Consider the following 20,144-nt stretch of genomic DNA (forward strand, 5'->3'; position numbering starts at 1 on the left):
CAATTGGTGCAGAAGGCCATATGTTGTTATGATTCTGGTGGCCAGATAGCCTGCAAAAATAGTTGTTTCTATTAACTTGTCCAGTCATTTTTTGTCAAAATTTCAAAAGTTAAATTGCCTGGGTGAGTTTCCATTGAGTCGATGAAAACAGCTGGACATAATGATGTCACACACCTTTTTTGCAAAACCCTCAAATAAATTGCAGTGATAGAAGTGTTTCCATTACCAATTTAGGAAAGTTGTATATTAATACATTTGCGACAGCCTGTATGCCCTCCCACCTACAGTACAGTGCATTCAGAAAGTATGCAGACGCCTTCCCTTTTTCCACATTTAGTTACAGCCTTATTCTACAATGGATTCAATAAATAAATAAATCATCATCAACTCAATATCCCATAATGACAAAGTGAAAACAGGTGTTTAGAAATGTATGCAAATTTATTAGAATAAGCCCTTTGTTTGAGACTCGAAATTGAGCTCAGGCGCATCCTGTTTCCATTGATCATGCTTGAGATGTTTCTACAACTTGATTAGAGTCCACCTGTGGTAAATTCAATTCATTGTACATGATTTGGAAAGGCACACACCTGTCTACATAAGGTCCCACAGTTGACAGTGCATGTCAGAGCAAAAACCAACCCATGAGGTCGAACGAATTGTCCGTAGAGTTCCGAGACAGGATTGTGTTGAGGCACAAATATGGGGAAGGGTATCAAAATAATTCTGCAGCATTGAAGATCCCCAAGAACACAGTGGCAACCATCATTCTTAAATGGAAGAAGATTGGAACCACCAAGACTCTTCCTACAGCTGGCCGCCCGGCAAAACAGAGCAATCAGGGGAGAAGGGCCTTCATCAGGGAGGTGACCAAGAACCCGATGATCACTCTGACAGAGCTCCAGAGTTCCTCTGTGGAGATGGGAGAACCTTCCAGAAGGACAACCATCTCTGCAGCACTCCACCAATCAGGCCTTTATGGTAGAGTAGCCAGACAGAAGCCACTCCTCCACATGGAGTTTGCCAAAAGACACCTAAAGGACTCTCAGCCCATGAGTAACAAGATTCTCTGGTCTGATGAAACCAAGATGGAACTCTTGGGCCTGCATGCCAAGCGTCACGTCTGGAGGAAACCTGGCACCACCGTTACAGTGAAAAGCATGGCGGTGGCAGCATCATGCCGTGGGGATGTTTTTCAGCGGCAAGGACTGGGAGACTAGTCAGGATGGAGGGAAAGATAAACGTAGCAAAGTGCAGTGAGATCCTTGATGAAAACATGCTCCAGATCACTCAGAACCTCAGACTAAGGTGAAGGTTCACCGTCCAACAGGACAACAACCCTAACCACATAGCCAATGCAGGAGTGGCTTCAGGTAGCCCAGCCAGAGCCCGGACTTGAACCCGATCTAACATCTCTGGAGGAACTTGAAAATTGCTGTGCAGCAACGCTACCCATCCAACCTGACAGAGCTTGAGAGGATCTGCAGAGAAGAATGTGAGAAACTTCCCAAATATGGGTGTGCCAATCTTGTAGCATCATACCCAAGAAGACTCAAGGCTGTAATCTCTGCCAAAGGTGCTTCGACAAAGTACTGAGTAAAGGGTCTGAATACTTATGTAAATGGGATATTTCTGTTTTTTATTTGTAATACATTTGCAAAAATTTCAAAAATCTGTTTTTGCTTTGTCGTTATGGGGTATTATAGGTAGATTGATGAGGAGAAAAAATGATGTAATCAATTTTTAGAATAAGGCTCTATGTAACAAAATGTGGAAAAAGTCAAGGGGTCTGAAAACTTTCCGAATACACTGTATAGTGTACTTAGGGTACAAAATCAAAGGGGCAGTATCCTACATTGGGTGTACACTAATCAATTATAGCATTATTAAATATGCAGTCATTCTTTTGCCATTTATTCTGTTACCAATAATATTTACAAGTTAATAGTATCTTCTGATTACAATTATGTCTCATCATTTAACTAAATGCTATCTATTAGCTTCAAAAATATAAGTACAGTTGAAGTCAGAGGTTTACATAAACCTTAGCCAAATACATTTGAACTCAGTTTTTCACAATTCCTGACATTTAATTCTAGTAAGAATTCCCTGTCTTAGGTCAGATAGGATCACCACTGTATTTTAAGAATGTGAAATAGTAGAGAGGATGATATATTTCAGCTTTTATTTCTTTCATCATATTCCCAGTGGGTCAGAAGTTTACATACATACACTAGTATTTGGTAGCACTGCCTTTAAATTGTTGAACTTGCGTGAAATGTTTTGGGTAGCCTTCCACAAGCTTCCCACAATAAATTAGGTGAATTTTGTCCCATTCCTCCTGACAGAGCTGGTGTAACTGAATCAGGTTTGTAGGCCTCTTTGTTCACACATGCTTTTTCAGTTCGCCCACAAACTGAAACTGAGTCTAAATGTATTTGGCTAAGGTGTATGTAAACTTCCGACTTCAACTGTAGGTATATCTAGCTGTCCGATAACACATTCTGATGGAATGGCTTGTCCTGCAGACTAAACCCAAAATGCATTGAGTGAATGTTTGGAAAAGGTCCTGGTTCCTTTCTAAACATAGCAATGTGAATGCAAAGAGGACTCAGTCCACAAAATAGGCGAAGTGAACTGGCAAAAGAGTTGAGTCGTCATTCAAAGGCAAGGACCATATGAATACAATGAGAACAGAGTTATTTAGCTTTTTTTTACTCCAGAGAAAACACCCTTAATGTCAAACATAACTTCTCAGAAAGTAGTTACCATGTTCTCAGAATGTAAGATATTAATATTTTAGACATGTTTCATGGGACATTGCAAGAACATTACTGTGTCCAAGAACATTTAAAATATAGGACATTCTGTCATTGTCCCCTGGAGGTTTATGACCAGTTCACAGTCCTTACTCATCACTGGAACTTTCCTATGAACACGTTAGGTAATGACCTAAAGAGACCCCTAAGGGAACGTTCTCTAAAGTTTTGGGAACATTTGTTGTTAGCTGGGGTAAAGCTAAAACTTTAAATTTGGCTCCACACTCCAGAATTTTGGTTTTGAGAAATTAATGGTAATAATGTATTGTGTCATTTTGGTAAAATATGTTTGTTAACACTTCTACATTAATGTGGATGCTACCATGATTACAGATAATCATGAATGAATCTTGAATAATGATGAGTGAGAAAGTTACAGATGCACAAAGATCATACCCCTAAAACATGCTAATCTCCCACCATTATCAATATAGGTGAGGTTAGCATTTTTGGGGGGATACGATATTTATGCCTCTAACTTTATCTTTATCTACATAGCTATAATATTTTTTGTTATGCTATTATTGAAAGAGTTGTGGCAATGTCAGACCAATCCAATTAAAACCAATGGAGCTGGTTGGCAGACATATGTGATTAAATCTTTGTTTATACTTTAGGCCTATGTAAAGTTTGGTGCACTCATTATCAAGGGGAATTTTCATGTGAAAAGCCCAATGAGCATTAAAATGCAAACTTCATAGGAGAACATCAAATTTGGTGTCCAATGAAAGATAAGCCTATATTTTTTTTAATTAAGGCATATTCATAGACCTTTTTTCAGCCCCTTTCCATCCTAAGAAGTAGGAATAAGCACAGGCTTTAATTTCAAGTCAAACAGGTGGAAAGGGGTCGTAGAAAACATCTGGCTGAAAAAGTCTTAAAAGGTATTAGAAATACACCCATCTAGTATCGGGCCGGACCCCCTTGGCCTCCAGAACAGCCTGAATTCATCAGGGCATGGATTCTACACGGTGTTGGTCAACTGGTATCAAGGGACTGTAGATGTGCCATGAAAACATTCCAAACATCATTATTCCACCCCCACCAACCTGTACCGTTGACACCAGGCAGGATGGGGCCATGGACTCATGCTGCTTACACCATATCCATGATGCAACAGGAACCGGGACTCATTGGACCAGGCTATGGTTTTTCACTCCTCAATTGTCCAGTGTTCGTGACCACGTGCCCACTAGAACCGCTTCTTCTTGTTGAAATGGTTAGAAACTCTGAAACTCTCAACCTCAACACTGGATGGGTAGATAACTTCACCGAACAGACCAGGAAATGTGGAGCGTTAGCTACATGTAGGAAATGGTTGAAACAGCACGAGGTGAAGAAGATAAACTCACCAGACTATACCCGAACATGAACAGGCTGCAGCTGTCTGTGTAAAAGAGGTTCAAGAAGGTTTGGTTTCAACAGAGATAGATGGCAAACGACGGCATTCAAACATGTAAATACATTAATAACCTCTTGTGACGAGCAATCCCGTATCCGGGATCATAATTATAGCCTCAAGCTCATTAGCATAACCCAACGTTAACTATTCTTGAAAATCGCAAATGAAATGAAATAAATATATTGGCTCACAAGCTTAGCCTTTTGTTAACAACACTGTCATCTCAGATTTTCAAAATATGCTTTTCAACCATAGCTACACAAGCATTTGTTTAAGAGTATTGATAGCTAGCATAGCATTAAGCCTAGCATTCAGCAGGCAACATTTTCACAAAAACAAGAAAAGCATTCAAATAAAATAACTTACCTTTGAAGAACCTCGGATGTTTTCAATGAGGAGACTCTCAGTTAGATAGCAAATGTTCAGTTTTTCCAAAAATATTATTTGTGTAGGAGAAATCGCTCCGTTTTGTTCATCACGTTTGGCTAAGAAATAAAAACGAATATTCAGTCATTACAACGCCAAACTTTTTTCCAAATTAACTCCATAATATTGACAGAAACATAGCAAACGTTGTTTAGAATCAATCCTCAAGGTGTTTTTCGCATATCTATTCGATGATAAATCATTCGTGGAAGTTTGGTTTCTCCTCTGAACCACATGGAAAAATGCATGCAGCTGGAGATTACGCAATAATTTCCACAGAGGACACCAAGCGGACACCTGGTAAATGTAGTCTCTTATGGTCAATCTTCCAATAATATGCCTACAAATACGTCACAATGCTGCAGACACCTTGGGGAAACGACAGAAAGTGTAGGCTCATTCTTTGCGCATTCACAGCCATATAAGGAGACATTGGAACACAGCGCCTCCAAAATCTGGGGCATTTCCTGTTTGAAATTTCATCTTGGTTTCGCCTGTAGCATCAGTTATGTGGCACTCACAGATAATATCTTTGCAGTTTTGAAAACGTCAGAGTGATTTCTTTCCAAAGCTGTCAATTATATGCATAGTCGAGCATATTTTCGTGACAAAATATCTTGTTTAAAACGGGAACATTTTTCATCCAAAAATTTTAATAGCGCCCCCTAATGCATAACTGGTTAATTGCTTCCAAAACGGGCAGCGGTTTGTGTACAAGGTATATGATTAGCTTCTTGCGACTATCAAACCCGGATCCGGGAGCGTAATCATAGCCTCAAGACAATATTTTGACAGCTTTGGAAACTTTAGAGTGTTTTCTATCCTAATCTGTCAATTACATGCATATTATAGCATCTGGTCCTGAGAAATAGGCCCTTTACTTTGGGAACGTTATTTTTGTATCAGGGTAAATCTATTGGAATTCAATCTCTTTTTGACAGCACCCCTTTTGATTTGAACAAAACCTCACATACTGTACATATTTTCCCATTGTAGAAGTGCTCAGAAAGTGACTTTTTGGACCTGAATAGCAAGACATTTAAGAGATAAAGGTGCTCAAAGTTAACCTATTTAGCATACCCCACTATACAATGAGACATCAATCTTCCTCAATGGAATAGATAAACGATTGAGTTTGATTTAAAAGCTTATAAACAGGGTTGTCAAACTATTTAATAATTTCTTTATAAAAAAAATGTTTTATTACAAATATATAATTTTGTTTAAATCAAAAGGAATACTGTCAAAGGGTGATCAAAATAAAATGTTTTTACCCATCAATGTTTTAAATAAATACAATTATGGTTGACTTTTCTCATTAGGGCATCTTTGCTGAGAGGGCGTTACCATCACACTGATGCACAATGATGTCATCAAGCAGTAGCCTGAGGACTTCTTGGATCTCGAGAGGGCTTACAGCAACTTCGCCACAGACTTCATCACCCAGTCTGCCAGGAAGAAACAACACTTCTTCCTCTACTACCCCTCCCATGTAAGCATCTCTTCTTTCTCCACTACCTCTCCCATGTGAGAAGCTAACAATCACTTAAAGTTCAAAGGTACTGTGTGTACCTCCAACAATTTTCCAGGTGAACAGACTCTGTCTTTCCCCCTCTTTCCTGTCATCCCTCCAGCACACCCACTACCCCCATTATGCAGGCCTAGCAGCGGCAGGGTGGTCTCATAGGGGTCCTTTTGGTGATGCTCTACTGGAGTTTGACTCTACATTAGGGAACCTGCTGTCAGCTCTGGAACAGACTGGAGTCCTCACCAACACTCATACTGTTCACTGCTGATAACGGGTAGGAGCTATGTCACTGTGTGTGAGATGGTGTGTCAGTGTAGTTTACTAGTAGCGTGTACGGATATTATGTAATAGTTTAGTGTCATACCATGTGTGTTCCTGGGTTTACTACTGGTTTTAAAACAAATGTGAAAGGACTAAGAGCCTTTCCCATTTTACCTTTGGTGAACCTCGTTTTCCTCATCCAGGCCTGAGTTGATGTGTATGTCCACCCCCCTCACATTTAAACTAGATTTGGAACTTCATTTAATTTGAACTACCTTTTCCAGGAGTCACCTATGAGACATTATTCACACTCAAGAGTTTAGCTCAATGCCGTTTGGGCTGAAGAAGAGAAGATGAGTACATTGCATAATGTGTTCTTAAACCAGGCATAGTCATTGTGTGTCTCTGTTCGACTTAATTGGTGGCTCGTGGCAATAATTTTTGTTGTTGTTTTCCTCAATCAGCTGAATGCGCCGCTTAGTTTATAGAACTGTGGTTATGTGAGTAACCTTATTAGCGGCTTGGACAAACAGAGCGGTAAAAGCAGTTTCTAGCGCTTCTTGAAATAGTTTTCTTCCTACAAATTTGGTTATAGATTTTGAATGGTTGGAGCTATTACCTGTTTCCACCTACAACACAAGCTGTGTAGGACTCATTAGAAGGGAGAGAGTGATGAATCTGAACAGAATAACTACAAACGATCATACTTACAAGATTGTTTGATGATTATCTGTGATGTTTTCCTAAACTTTCCAATATCTTCCTGAGGGAGGACATGATGTTCTACCCTACAGACCCCAGTGAGAAGTATAGCCTGTTCGCTCTCAGGCTGGGCAAATACAGAGCCCACTTCTACACGTGGTAAGTGTGTGTATGTGTGTTTGTGCATGCATGTCTGTGTGTGAGAGAGTCACACTTCAGAATAGGGTACTCCAAAGTTCCTGTTTGTGTTCCTGTGCTCTTTTGTAATTAGCCTTTTAAAAACAGGAAATGTCTAAACAGTAAGGCAAAGGGGCCAGCTAGATGCTGAAATGGAACCTGGCCTAAATCTAAAATCTCTGTTTCTGACCCACCTTCCCTGGTTATCTGTCTCCCATGTGCAGGCCACAGTGAGACCACCCCAGACCAGGACTGTCACATCTCCTTCCTGAAGCCCCATGATCCTCCCTTGCTGTTTGACCTGGTCTGACCCCAGTGAGAACTACCCCCTGTCCCTCCTGGGACACCCTGACTTGCAGGCCCTGCTGCAGAGGATAGGGATGGTCAAGGACCAGTTCGAAGCCTCCACAGAGCTTGTGGAGAGCCAGATCGGGAAAATCTAGAGCCCTGCCGCTCCCTGCACTGCATCCCCAAACCTTTCTGCTGACAGTGTGGCTGATGCACCCTCAAACCTACAGCGCTACTTGTACTATACCTTTTGTAAGACTAGTTCTAGTACCTCTACTACTGTGGATGAAGTAGCCCCAAAATGAATCTCTGAAATTGTGGACAGACTGTTCTTTAAGCCATTTGAGAAACTACTGTATGTGGGAAGGAGCACTTAGAAATGGTACATCCAGTTCCACAAGTGTCTTATCTACACATTCTAATTCTATGGATGATGGCACCATCATGTGGACAAACCCTGCAATTCAGTGACAACAACACCTAAAGACTACTGTATTGGCTAGTTTCAAGAAATACAGACCAAAAATACATTGTGTGTATTCTTTTTAAATACAGGATTGTATTAATACACTTTTATAGTGAGGGCGAATGTAACCTCTTACACCCAGAGAGGAGTGGTAGCCAAATTTAAACCTCTCTCTACTAACTAGACCCACATGAAAAATACTACAGTTTACTATAGAATACTGCAGTACTTACTATATAATTCTATAGTAAACGATAGTATACTGTAGGATACTATACTACACACTATAGTATCTCTCAATCTTGTGTAGTACTTACTATAGAATGTTGTAGAATATTATAGTAAATACTGCAGTATTTACATTCCCCTCCCCCATAAGTGAGAAACCTACATGCCAAGTAAAGACCATATATTGTGATCCCTACAGGTTATATAAGAGAGCACAACCTCCACTTATATCTCAAAGATGATAAAACAAAAACACTATTATAAGTACTACACTAATGTCTGCAAAAACACTACAGTAAATACTATAGTATTGTACAATTCACAAAAACACTATAGTAAACACTATAGTATAGTAGTCTGCAAAAACAGTACAGTAAATAATGCAGTAAAGTACAGTCCGCAAAAACACTACATGAATTACTATAGTATATACTACAGTTATTTTACTACAGTATTTAATACTGAAGTTAACTGTCAATACTACAGTATACTAAAGGAAATACTACAGTATTCACTAAAGTCCACAAAACACTGCAGTGAATACTACAGTAAAGTCTGTGAAAACACTACAGTGAATACTAGTATTAATGCTATTTAACTATACTATATTACTTTTTCATGAGGAACAACTTCATGTAAACAAATTGTACAGTCAGAGAGTGAATGGAAAATCTAAGGAAATTGATTTTTCAGAATTCCGCAGCAGCTCGTAAGGTGTGCTGCAGTATGAAGCTAATTTTACAGGAAGAACCACTGTATGTTATTGTGTGTTTGTATGCATGTGTCTGTGCCTCTGTCTGTGTTGCTTCACAGTCCCCACGGTTCCATAAGGTGTATTTCTATCTGTTTTATAAATCAAATTTTACTGCTTGCATGAGTTACTTGATGTGGAATAGAGTTCCATGTAGTTATGGCTCTATGTAGTACTGTGCGCCTCCCTTAGTCTGTTCTGGACTTGGGGACGGTGAAGAGACCTCTGGTGGCATGTCTTGTGGGGTATGCATGGGTGTCCGGGCTGTGTGCCAGTAGTTCAAACAGACAGCTCGGTGCTAGGGTCAGTCTGTTATATCTGGAGTATTTCTCCTGTCTTATCCGGTGTCCTGTGTGAATTTAAGTGTGCTCTCTCTAATTCTCTCTTTTTATTTTTCTCTCGCTCTCTCTTTCTTTCTCTCGGAGGACCTGAGCCCTAAGACCATGCCTCAAGACTACCTGGCCTGATGACTCCTTGCTGTCCCCAGTCCATCTGTTCGTGCTGCTGCTCCTGTTTCAACTGTTCTGCCTGCAGCTATGGAACCCTGACCCGTTCACCTGAAGTGCTACCTTGTCCCAGGCCTGCTGTTTTCAACTCTCCAGAGACAGCAAGAGCGGTAGAGATACTCTGAATGATCGGCTATGAAAAGCCAACTGACATTTACTCCTTGAGATGCTGACCTATCGCACCCTCTACAATCACTGTGATTATTATTATTTGACCCTGCTGGTCATTTATGAACATTTGGACATCTTGGCCATGTTCTGTTATAATCTCCACCCGGCACAGCCAGTAGAGGGCTGGCCACCCCTCATAGACTGGATCCCCTCTAGGTTTCTTCCTATGTTCCAGCCACACCTCCACCTTTGGCATTCCTGTCTTTTCTGTAGATATTATAAACATGGATTGCTACCAATGTATCATCAAAGGTACTAAGTGAGTTTCAGAGATTGTCAGAATATGAATGTCATCTGTTACTAGCAAATTATTGATTTCATGAACCTTGTTTCTTAAGCTACATATGCTAATGTGGGCTATTTTTAACACTTTTCTGGGATGCTTGTATGTTTTTATTGCTTTACTGGGAAGCTTAGCAGAGGTAGACATGCTCAGGTTGTTTATGTTAGTGCAGGATGAGCTGCAATGGACTTCTTTCTTGGGCACACCACCTCAGTGCTAACAGCATAACTCTGGTTCATAGTCATATGATTACTGCACACAATAGCTGTGGGATCAGCAGAGGCATTCAGGGCAGTAAGAGGGACATAAATTAGGTTACTTACATTGTGTCTTCCAACACACCTGGGATAATGTACATTTGCTGAAGTATTATGACAACTCAGCGACACAATGGTAGGGATTAAATGAGCTGGGATTGGGTCATTGATAAGTCATTGTCTCAACGCAGCCTTATAATGTTGTGAATGGATCCAGGAACCCAAATAACTGTCAATAAATGTTACACCCACAGAGCTGCAAGTCTCGTAGACAGTTATGGAGGGATAAAAGTATGCTGAACCGTCCAAAGCCACGATATATGGAGGGCAGAGGGCCAGATATTAAGGGGTGCTTGTTGGTGTCAAGTAATGACCCAATCAGTTCTTTAAAATCAATCTTCAGCTGTTCTGAGCTGCCCTTCATAATGTCATTCGACCCCACATGAACCATGACAGTATCAGCCCCTGGTGACTGACTACCCCAGGAAAACACAGTCTTTGCCCCCGGTACAGATATATGCCTCACCATCGAACTCCTTATCACAATAGCCGGAATGATCCAGCCTCTGCCGTGTCTTGAAGCTGATTGCGAGGCCAGAACTCACATGAGAAGGGGACTCCTGAGACGCCGGCTGCCTGTAGGCCACAACAGCCAAACGGACAGAGCTCTGATCCAGAGAGCACAGCCCAATGGAGGGGGGCCATGGTGGTCCAGGCTGTGCCCAGGCAGTTGATTGACTAGGACAGGGAGAGGTAGCTGGAGGGACATCCACAGTCACGGAGGGAACACCCAAGTACCCGGCAGAAAACAGCTGGTACAGGGGCTCAAAGCTATTTTGAAAGTATTCAGTCCAGACGCGGGAAGAAGGCAGGCGTGCCGAGAACGAATCTTCTCGTTCTTTCTGGTTCCAACACGCATCCATTTACGCTCACCTGGAGTCGAACAACGAGAAGACATTTTCTGGTTCAAGCTAGTAGAGGGGTACAGTGGCAGAAATTGATCAGATTCGAGGAAGGTCCCATTATCATCCTCTCAAATGTTTTGATAGGAAGCATTTGATAGTCTCATGGAATCCTTATTCAGTTCAAGGTGCTTGGTCAAATTTGTAATTTCTTCATGAAGAGTAATAATCCTTTCTTTAGCTGCATCAAGTTCAAAACATTTTTCACAAATGAAGGTATCCATTGGACCTTTCCCCGTGACAACTCCAAACATCTTGGAGATTTTTTATTTTTATTTCACCTTTATTTAACCAGGTAGGCTAGTTGAGAACAAGTTCTCATTTGCAACTGCGACCTGGCCAAGATAAAGCATAGCAGTGTGAACAGACAACACAGAGTTACACATGGAGTAAACAATTAACAAGTCAATAACACAGTAGAAAAAAAATGGGCAGTCTATATACATTGTGTGCAAAAGGCATGAGAAGGTAGGCGAATAATACAATTTTGCAGATTAACACTGGAGTGATAAATGATCAGATGGTCATGTACAGGTAGAGATATTGGTGTGCAAAAGAGCAGAAAAGTAAATAAATAAAAAACAGTATAAAAACAGTATGGGAATGAGGTAGGTGAAAATGGGTGGGCTATTTACCAATAGACTATGTACAGCTGCAGCGATCGGTTAGCTGCTCGGATAGCTGATGTTTGAAGTTGGTGAGGGAGATAAAAGTCTCCAACTTCAGCGATTTTTGCAGTTCGTTCCAGTCACAGGCAGCAGAGTACTGGAACGAAAGGCGGCCAAATGAGGTGTTGGCTTTAGGGATGATCAGTGAGATACACCTGCTGGAGCGCGTGCTACGGATGGGTGTTGCCATCGTGACCAGTGAACGGAGCTTTACCTAGCATGGACTTGTAGATGACCTGGAGCCAGTGGGTCTGGCGACGAATATGTAGTGAGGGCCAGCCGACTAGAGCATACAAGTCGCAGTGGTGGGTGGTATAAGGTGCTTTAGTGACAAAACGGATGGCACTGTGATAGACTGCATCCAGTTTGCTGAGTAGAGAGTTGGAAGCCATTTTGTAGATGACATCGCCGAAGTCGAGGATCGGTAGGATAGTCAGTTTTACTAGGGTAAGCTTGGCGGCGTGAGTGAAGGAGGCTTTGTTGCGGAATAGAAAGCCGACTCTTGATTTGATTTTCGATTGGAGATGTTTGATGTGAGTCTGGAAGGAGAGTTTGCAGTCCAGCCAGACACCTAGGTACTTATAGATGTCCACATATTCAAGGTCAAGATCAAACACTTACTAGCATGGCAGTCCCCAGCCGATCCAAAGGAGTTTTCACTGCTGAACGTTGACACTCCAAGGGAACAAACATTACCTGGTGCCGCCGGGAACTTAGATGCTCCCTCCATGGCCACGGATGCCCCAACCAGCCCCCCCCACACACAACTGTGTTGTAATCTGTCTCTTGTTGAATGTGGAGAGCGAGAGAGAAGCGCAGGGAGATGGGTGATGACTGGGTCGGTTGTCAGTGGCAGCTCGTTCCTTGCTACGCACCGCACCGGCCCGGCTGCGTGTTAATGTTTGCAGAGCTGTGTTGGGCATGTCCCCAGTGTCTGTAGTCGAGTGGGATACAAAACATACAATTACAGCATGTACTGGCCAACAATTGGAGTCACACTCACACACTGGAAATAAGGACTTTCCTTTAGTAGTTCTATAGAGAGTGTTATATGAGTTGAGCTCTTGGTAGCCTGGCTCAGTTGTTGGTATTCAGGTACTAAAGTTTCCAGGGGTAAAAAGTTGAATGACAAAAGTTGAGCGAGGAAAAAACTAAGAAGTTGGTAATTGTGTTAAATGCAGAGTTTTGATTAAATGGTTATTAAAAGTACAACAACGACAAACAGCACAGCAGAACGACAACGCGGATGTGTGACGTTTTTCAGGAAAGCAGTCACGTGTGCTGTACGATGGGGTTTTCTTGTCAGGTCATGTTTCTACTTGCACGAATGCACACACACAAACAGAAAAAATATTGTAACTTGGACCTAAATCATGCATTAATGTTGACATTTGAATTACAGTGGCATATTTAAGCAATAAGACCTGAGGGTGTGTGGTATATAGTATGGCCAATATACCACAGCTAAGGGCTGTTCTTAGGGACAGTGAAGGGCTGTTATTAGTGCCTAGATACAGCCCTTATCCATTGTATTTTGGCCACCACAAAACCCAGAGGTGCCTTATTGCTATTATAAACTGGTTACCAATGTAATTAGAGCAGTAAAAATAAATGTTGTCATACCTGTGGTATACGGTCTGATATACCACAGCTGTAAGACAATCAGCATTCAGAGCTCAAACCAACCAGTTTATTACTGGGGTTGGGATTTTACTCTATAAAATGCACTTTAGACAGATGATTCATAGAAATTGTGATCCAGCAGCACAGACACACAACCACAAGAAAGAGACAGTCAGATGCATCCTGACATCAAGCATATAGTTTATTCATAAGATCAAACCCATGACAAGGCAGTGTTTTTCTTTGTTTTTATTTTACATTTTGACAAGTCCCCCTAATGATACAAGATAGATGAATGTGTTTTTGTCACATACTGATGCTCTAGTTATACAGTGAATAATATTGTTTATGGATTTTTTAAAAAGTAGATTAACTGTTAACTGGATGTCTGAGCTGCTATACATGACTAGGGGATACTTGGTGGTTGGTTGGTGTACTTTAGCTATCAGGGAAGTTCAAAGGACTTCAATTAATTAAGCTGTTACAAGACAGAAAAAATACACAAAACAAACTGGTACAGTTAAGAGATGGCACACATCTGGAGCTCACAGCCATGGGCTACATTGTCAAGATGCGATAGGTTCCCGTCAGAGGTGTTGGACTCGAGTCACACGACTGACTCAATTCACAAATTTGATGACTCAGCCTGATAGAAAATAAAATCCCTTGATTATCTGACCAGGTTTTGGAACATTTTGTCTCCGTGGAGAGCCAGAGACAGTATCGCACTTGCAAAAAACAACAACATATTGGCTAGTGAAACGCACACATGGACCTATGATTGGACCAACAAAGTCACCCAACACTGGGTGAGCTAAAATAGTGAGAAGGTTTTAGGGAGTTGAAACTGAATGGGCAAAATATATATATATTTTTATACATATTTTAATATAATATATAGCCTACCATTTGTATTGTATATTTATACAACTGCTTATTCGATCTGGTCATTAACATGGGCCTAGGGCATTGAACAATTCTTTTTAAAACATATCTGTGCTTCAGAACCAAAAAGCTGCGGGTCTTGACTGTTGACCAATGTCCAGTCATCAGCATTGGTGCGCAAAGGCGGTCGCACACATCCAAATAGTGACCAAAAAGCACTCGTTTAATTTTCTCCTATGTTGCCTGGTAACAACAGAGTAGCCTGCCTACATTAATATGATCCATATGGAGTACCGTTTAGCAATGGTGATTTAATTTATAATTTTCAAATTTCAGATATGGCTTAGTTTGGGTGGGTTATAATTATACAGCTCAGTGGTAACATCACACTACCTTCAATACTTATGGGATGAAGATGTAGCATATTCTGGCGAATTAATTGCTTATTTGTGAGGAAGAAAAAGACAGGTCATGCTTTCCATCCGATCCCGCAGCCTCTGCTGCATACAGGTAGGCCATTTGATCCTGCTTGCTCTGGACTCCAGCGAAGTGACAATGACCACGTTTACATGCGCACAGTAGTCCGGATAGGAGCTCATATCCCGCTTAAAATCTTATTCGGCTAAATTGTTTACATGCACCTCTGATATCCCGCTCACGAGTACACGTGAATAAACAGAATATTCCTCATTTAAATTAATATGGGCTAAATGGGATAGTAACTGAAATATGGACACGGACTGTAGGCATATTACCTCTCACATGTAGCGGGGTGAGTATAATTTGTGGAACCTTCCAACTTTGTAAATAACAAGGTTTTCAACAAACAACGCATTCAAAGTTCTATAGTGGCAGAATAAGATACCGGGTAGGTTGTTGGCAGTTTGGTTAAGTTTTTCACTCACCACGTTTATTCAGAAGAATGTCTATCCTTGATCTGGTAGCCAATGGACAAACATTAAGAATAATCTATGTGGTGAGTTGATGCCTATTTAGCTACTAGATAGCTAGGTGAATTGATCATGCTACTTTGTATGCGTTGTTTGTTGGCATGGTTGTACTTCACGAAGTTTTGGAACAGATTCATGTTGGAAGTGGAACGTTCCACAAATTATACCCACAACATATAGCATTATAAAATATGAACTACTTCAGAATTACGCATTTATTGCAGTAAAATTATACAACAAATGTTAATTTCGTCATTGGAACAGGAATGGATAAATATTATTTATTTATTTCAGCATCTCGAGAAAATACAAATGCCAGGGTAATGTGTTATCTTTGACACTATAATGCAAGCAGACATATGCACCCAAGCTAAACTGAAGTCATCGCAGAACCCCATGGACTGCACAACACAACATATGTGCAACTGAGCCTGCGCAGACAGCGAAAAACAACAGTAAAGGGTATACGTTGTTTACATCCCGTCTAAAATCAGCATATCCCAGGCATTTTATCTGGATTTCTCATAACCGGGACAAAAGCTTTTTTGGGTTATAGTAAGTGGGATATGATGTTTATATGCACCATCTCAAAAACAGAATACTTGAGTATCCTGAATAATAACGGGATATTGGTGTGCATGTAAACGTGGTCACTGTGACATGATATTCCTAGTTGATATCGATAGCTAACATGAATGACTTTAAGCTCAAAATGCAGGTGTAAAAGGGTTGACTTATGTTTATTTGTGTATCTTTCGTTTTGAAAATGCATCATCGTTTTTTGGACGTAATGATAGGCTAAATTTGAGCAGCGATTGTGCTCACCTTTGCGTGGGGGTCTCGAACTTTGAACCATTCCTTTTTGGGGGTTGCGGGTCAAACAGTTAGAAAACCACTGAGCTGGCAAACATATTGCTGATTTGCTGAACAGCTATAGGATCGTGTGCAGCGCAAACGTCAAATTGTAGGGACATAGGATTGTCATAAATGAATATACATCTCTTTTTTGTTTGTTGCTGATGATCAAGAATATGAACCGTTTACTTTGCAAGCTCATCAGCAATGGGGCATCAAGCAACAATTTCTAGCATAGGCCTACTGGTGTTTTGGTATGTCAAAATTGCTTGAAATGTATAATTTATTTATAAGACTTGCATTTGGAATTTGGTAAAATAAATTATTACATAATCAAAATGTGATGTTGACAAAATAATGAAAAGGGCTGTCTGGTAGCCTAAAGAAAATGGACAAAGATTTGTAGTTAAACAAGCCTTTGCCTGTATATTTTATATTTTTTTTACTTGATTTGAGACACACAAAAAAACTTGCGACTCGACTCGCTCTTGGAATGCAAGACTAGGACTTGACTCAAGACTCAACCCGTTCTACTTGGGACTCTATTTGAACCTTGTGACTTGAGATTTGCAGTGACTTGAATAATAGTGACTTGGTCCCACCTCTAGTTCCCGTGTGAAAGCAGACTCTGAAAGCTATTTTAATTGGTTAATCTTTACTACTATGCTCTATCAGCGGATTGGCCAACACTTGAGTGGGTGTGGCATTGGATATCAGCAAGGTGACACTTTACGTGTGTCCCCTAATGACAATGTCACAGATTTGCCTAAAAGCAGTGCTGCTGAAGCCTGTCTGTGGGGTGAATGTCTGAGTTAGCAAGAACTTAGTGGTTCACAAAACATAGTGGTTTGATGTAGAGACAGTGATGTGTATGGAAACGCAACACCCTCAAATTAAAACAAATAATAAAAGGAAATGTACAATGTTCTCTCTTTCCATTGTGGTTTTCATGGTTCTTTTTTTAATATGTCTCCTTTTATTTGACATATTCCATTTCAATAACATCCTTAACGTAAAGGACACAGCACTATCTTGTTGACTCTCTATAGTATTTACAGGATCTAACCGACAGCGATACACATTTAGATTATACCCTCTACCCTCCTACTGACACCACTCTCACAAATAATAAACTGGTCACCATGGAGGTCCCATGACTCCTCATCACCAGCGGCTCAACAATGCTCTCCTCTACAAGATCTTCTTCTTGCCGTTTGATACTTGAAGAATAAAAGCAGTAGACGAGCATCCCTCGTCTTCTACACTCAACCTGATATTGGGGATTGCAGTATGACACCTGTTTCAATTCATTCTGTGTTGGCCACCTCTCTACTCCCTTCATCTGTTTAGATGTTATACTGTAGGCTACAGTATGCTATGTGAACTGGAAAAGACAACTGTAGAAAGTCAAATGTCCTATTATAAGTACGCAAACGATGTACTGTATATTACCTATGATAAGAGTGAAATCAAGGAGTACATGTGGAAATGTCAACTTCTCAGGACATTTATCAGGCAGAATATGAGCCATTAGACATTGTAAAATCAACTTCTAAAACTGTTGGTCGGACCAAAGCAAGCCTATTATATCCAAGAAACTACCGGTTTTTCTATGGTGGCACTTCAATATCAAACCTTTTTTCTAACTTAAAGGGGAACTCCTCTCAAAAACTATCTTTTTGTATTTTTCCATAAATTATTAGCATTTTGCATCATCATGATGGTGGCCGGTGACATCTTGAAAGTCTAATATCTTGAAAACTTAAATGCTTAAACTGTCTATCCTCATTTTGACTTGATCCACCTCAAAGAGAAGGTAGGACGACACAGAAGGCACCACTACTTTCTTAGTCAGCATTATCGATGTCATGACTTTACTTTCCTTGTCGCCTTATGGACAGTCAACCAAGGCCAATCTGGCCTTATTCTCAGTGGACTCAACTCAAACAGGGACGGACACCCACCTGTACAACAGTGCTTCCTGTGAGGGAGTAGTGTTGAACAGTCAGAACCGTGGGATTATGGCTTCTCCTGAAGAGGACCTTCAACTGTCCTCAACCTGATATTCAGACTGATTATCTCTGTACATGTACATTAGGACACTTCACAGTTGGACCAGATGGAAAGGAATATAACATTGGATTGTTTCTGTAATACTGTATTTGCATCATTAGAAGTCCAGAAGCTGAATGATTCTCTTTTTAAATTATTTTTAAAATTCTTTCTCTCTGTTCCCAAAGCACTGACAGTTATCGCCCCGTTTCCATAGCAACCTCTTCCTGCCACTGCTGTGTTTGGAGATTTGATCAGAGGAGCTGTTGTCCAATGACAGATGACTACTGAGACAGTTATGGACCATGGTGGACTGGGCTTACTATCAGGTCAACATCATCAACATAAGTCAGAACCCTTTCAATGTCAAAATGACCAATATGATGAAGAGCCTCCATTGCAAAACTGAGGCTTCATTCCATTTTAGCTCCTAGTCCCTTCCCCTAGCTCCTGCTCAGTGTTCACACCCACAGATGTCAAATGATCTGGATAGGTGTAATAAATATGATGGCAACTCCATTTAGCTCAATTGAAGGGCTAACTGTGGCCATCACCACGTCGCTTACACCTGCTCGGTCCTTTCAGATCTGACGCCAGTACATTTTCAAACTATGAATAAAAAAATGGTGGACTTCAAAGCTGGGGAAGGAACTAGAGAAGAGAACTGGAACCAGGCATAAGCCACATAACACAACCAGTGAAAGGATAAGCTCTCTGAAATAGGTCCAAGTCCCACCAATTGTTCCTGGTAAACACTGGGCTAAAAGATCATCCCTCTCTTCCTTTCTATTTCTTTATTTTTCCTTTCTTCACTTCCTCTTGTTTGATTATTGGTTGTGGATGCTACTTTCATAGTTTGTATGAGTCATCTGTATTTCTCTACTGCCTATACATAGGTGTTCCTAATGTGTATATTTACAGATCACACTTTCTTGTACACGATACAGGTGTTAGCTCGGACCAATCACATCAATGTACTCTCTCTTCTTCTATCTTTGAACAAAAACATATTTACACCAAACCTCACCTGACCAAATAATATGCTTCATTGTCCTCTTGATTTTTGCAGTATTTGTGTGTCCTAATTTTCTGTGTGTGATTGTGTGTGCATTACCCTCCTAGCCATGCATTGGAACATGTGAAATAGCAGTAGTAGGAATTTCATTGTTGTTATTGTTTTTTAAACCGAGGAGGATACATAATATCTCAAATACGGTACCAAGACTTATTCCTAGAACCGTATCATAGAAAAAGAAACAGGCAATCCATCTAGAAGATGGAAAATAAACGTATAAACAAATTAATAAATAAATAAGTCAATAAATGAATAAAACACGTCGCATACTGTAGAACGGAAATTAACATTCCAGTTTTAGAGGGATACTGTATATATGGGGTATTTTACAATGGAAAGAAGAGCCACCAGTACCCCCTGGTGGTGAGATTGATGAACCTACACAAGCAGCAGCAGGAAGAAGAGGACATGGTTGTCATGGCAACACTTCCTACATCCTGCCTGCTTTACTCCAGGTAGATGTCTTCGGTGGGGCAAGCGTACTCCAGGTGCTCCTGGTAATACTCCTGGAAAGCCCGTCTAGAGAGCAAGACAGAGAACAGAGGCCTTAGCTTAACAAACAGATGTCTACAATCAAATCACCCTGCAATAATGTCTCAGCCAGACTCACATCATGGTTCTAGCCCAAGATGAGCATCAGCTTAGTAAACATTTACCCATACCATTAATTAATGTCTGAAGCCTTTCTGTCCATTAACCCTGACTCCCCAGCCCATACTGTCCTGCTCTGCCCTCTGCTTTGCTGTGTCGACCTTGAACCATGGCCATCTTTAATAATTCAAACCCAATTTGCCTGATTCAGACATTAT

At 40.7% G+C, this 20,144-nt stretch overlaps 1 protein-coding gene and 1 long non-coding RNA gene across 4 annotated transcripts in view; one reads left to right on the plus strand and one right to left on the minus strand.

Annotated features, from left to right (window-relative positions):
* The window catches only part of LOC118401149 (uncharacterized), a 32,196-nt gene extending 21,682 nt beyond the window's left edge, over positions 1-10,514 (plus strand). For both annotated transcript variants that reach the window (XR_004829181.2, XR_004829180.2), the window contains exons 2-5: positions 5,970-6,139; positions 6,282-6,449; positions 6,721-7,297; positions 7,540-10,514. This is a non-coding gene — a long non-coding RNA (uncharacterized LOC118401149). The remainder of the gene's footprint in view (positions 1-5,969; positions 6,140-6,281; positions 6,450-6,720; positions 7,298-7,539) is intronic.
* A 3,188-nt stretch (positions 10,515-13,702) lies between these two features.
* LOC118401151 (C-Jun-amino-terminal kinase-interacting protein 2-like) overlaps positions 13,703-20,144 on the minus strand; it is a 47,720-nt gene continuing 41,278 nt past the window's right edge. For both annotated transcript variants that reach the window (XM_052474863.1, XM_035798423.2), the window contains exon 13: positions 13,703-19,854. In XM_052474863.1, the coding sequence (XP_052330823.1) occupies positions 19,782-19,854 (73 nt within the window). In that variant the 3' untranslated portion in view covers positions 13,703-19,781. The remainder of the gene's footprint in view (positions 19,855-20,144) is intronic.

The sequence above is a fragment of the Oncorhynchus keta genome, chromosome 22, assembly GCF_023373465.1.
Source record: "Oncorhynchus keta strain PuntledgeMale-10-30-2019 chromosome 22, Oket_V2, whole genome shotgun sequence".
NCBI classification, from domain to species: domain Eukaryota; kingdom Metazoa; phylum Chordata; class Actinopteri; order Salmoniformes; family Salmonidae; genus Oncorhynchus; species Oncorhynchus keta.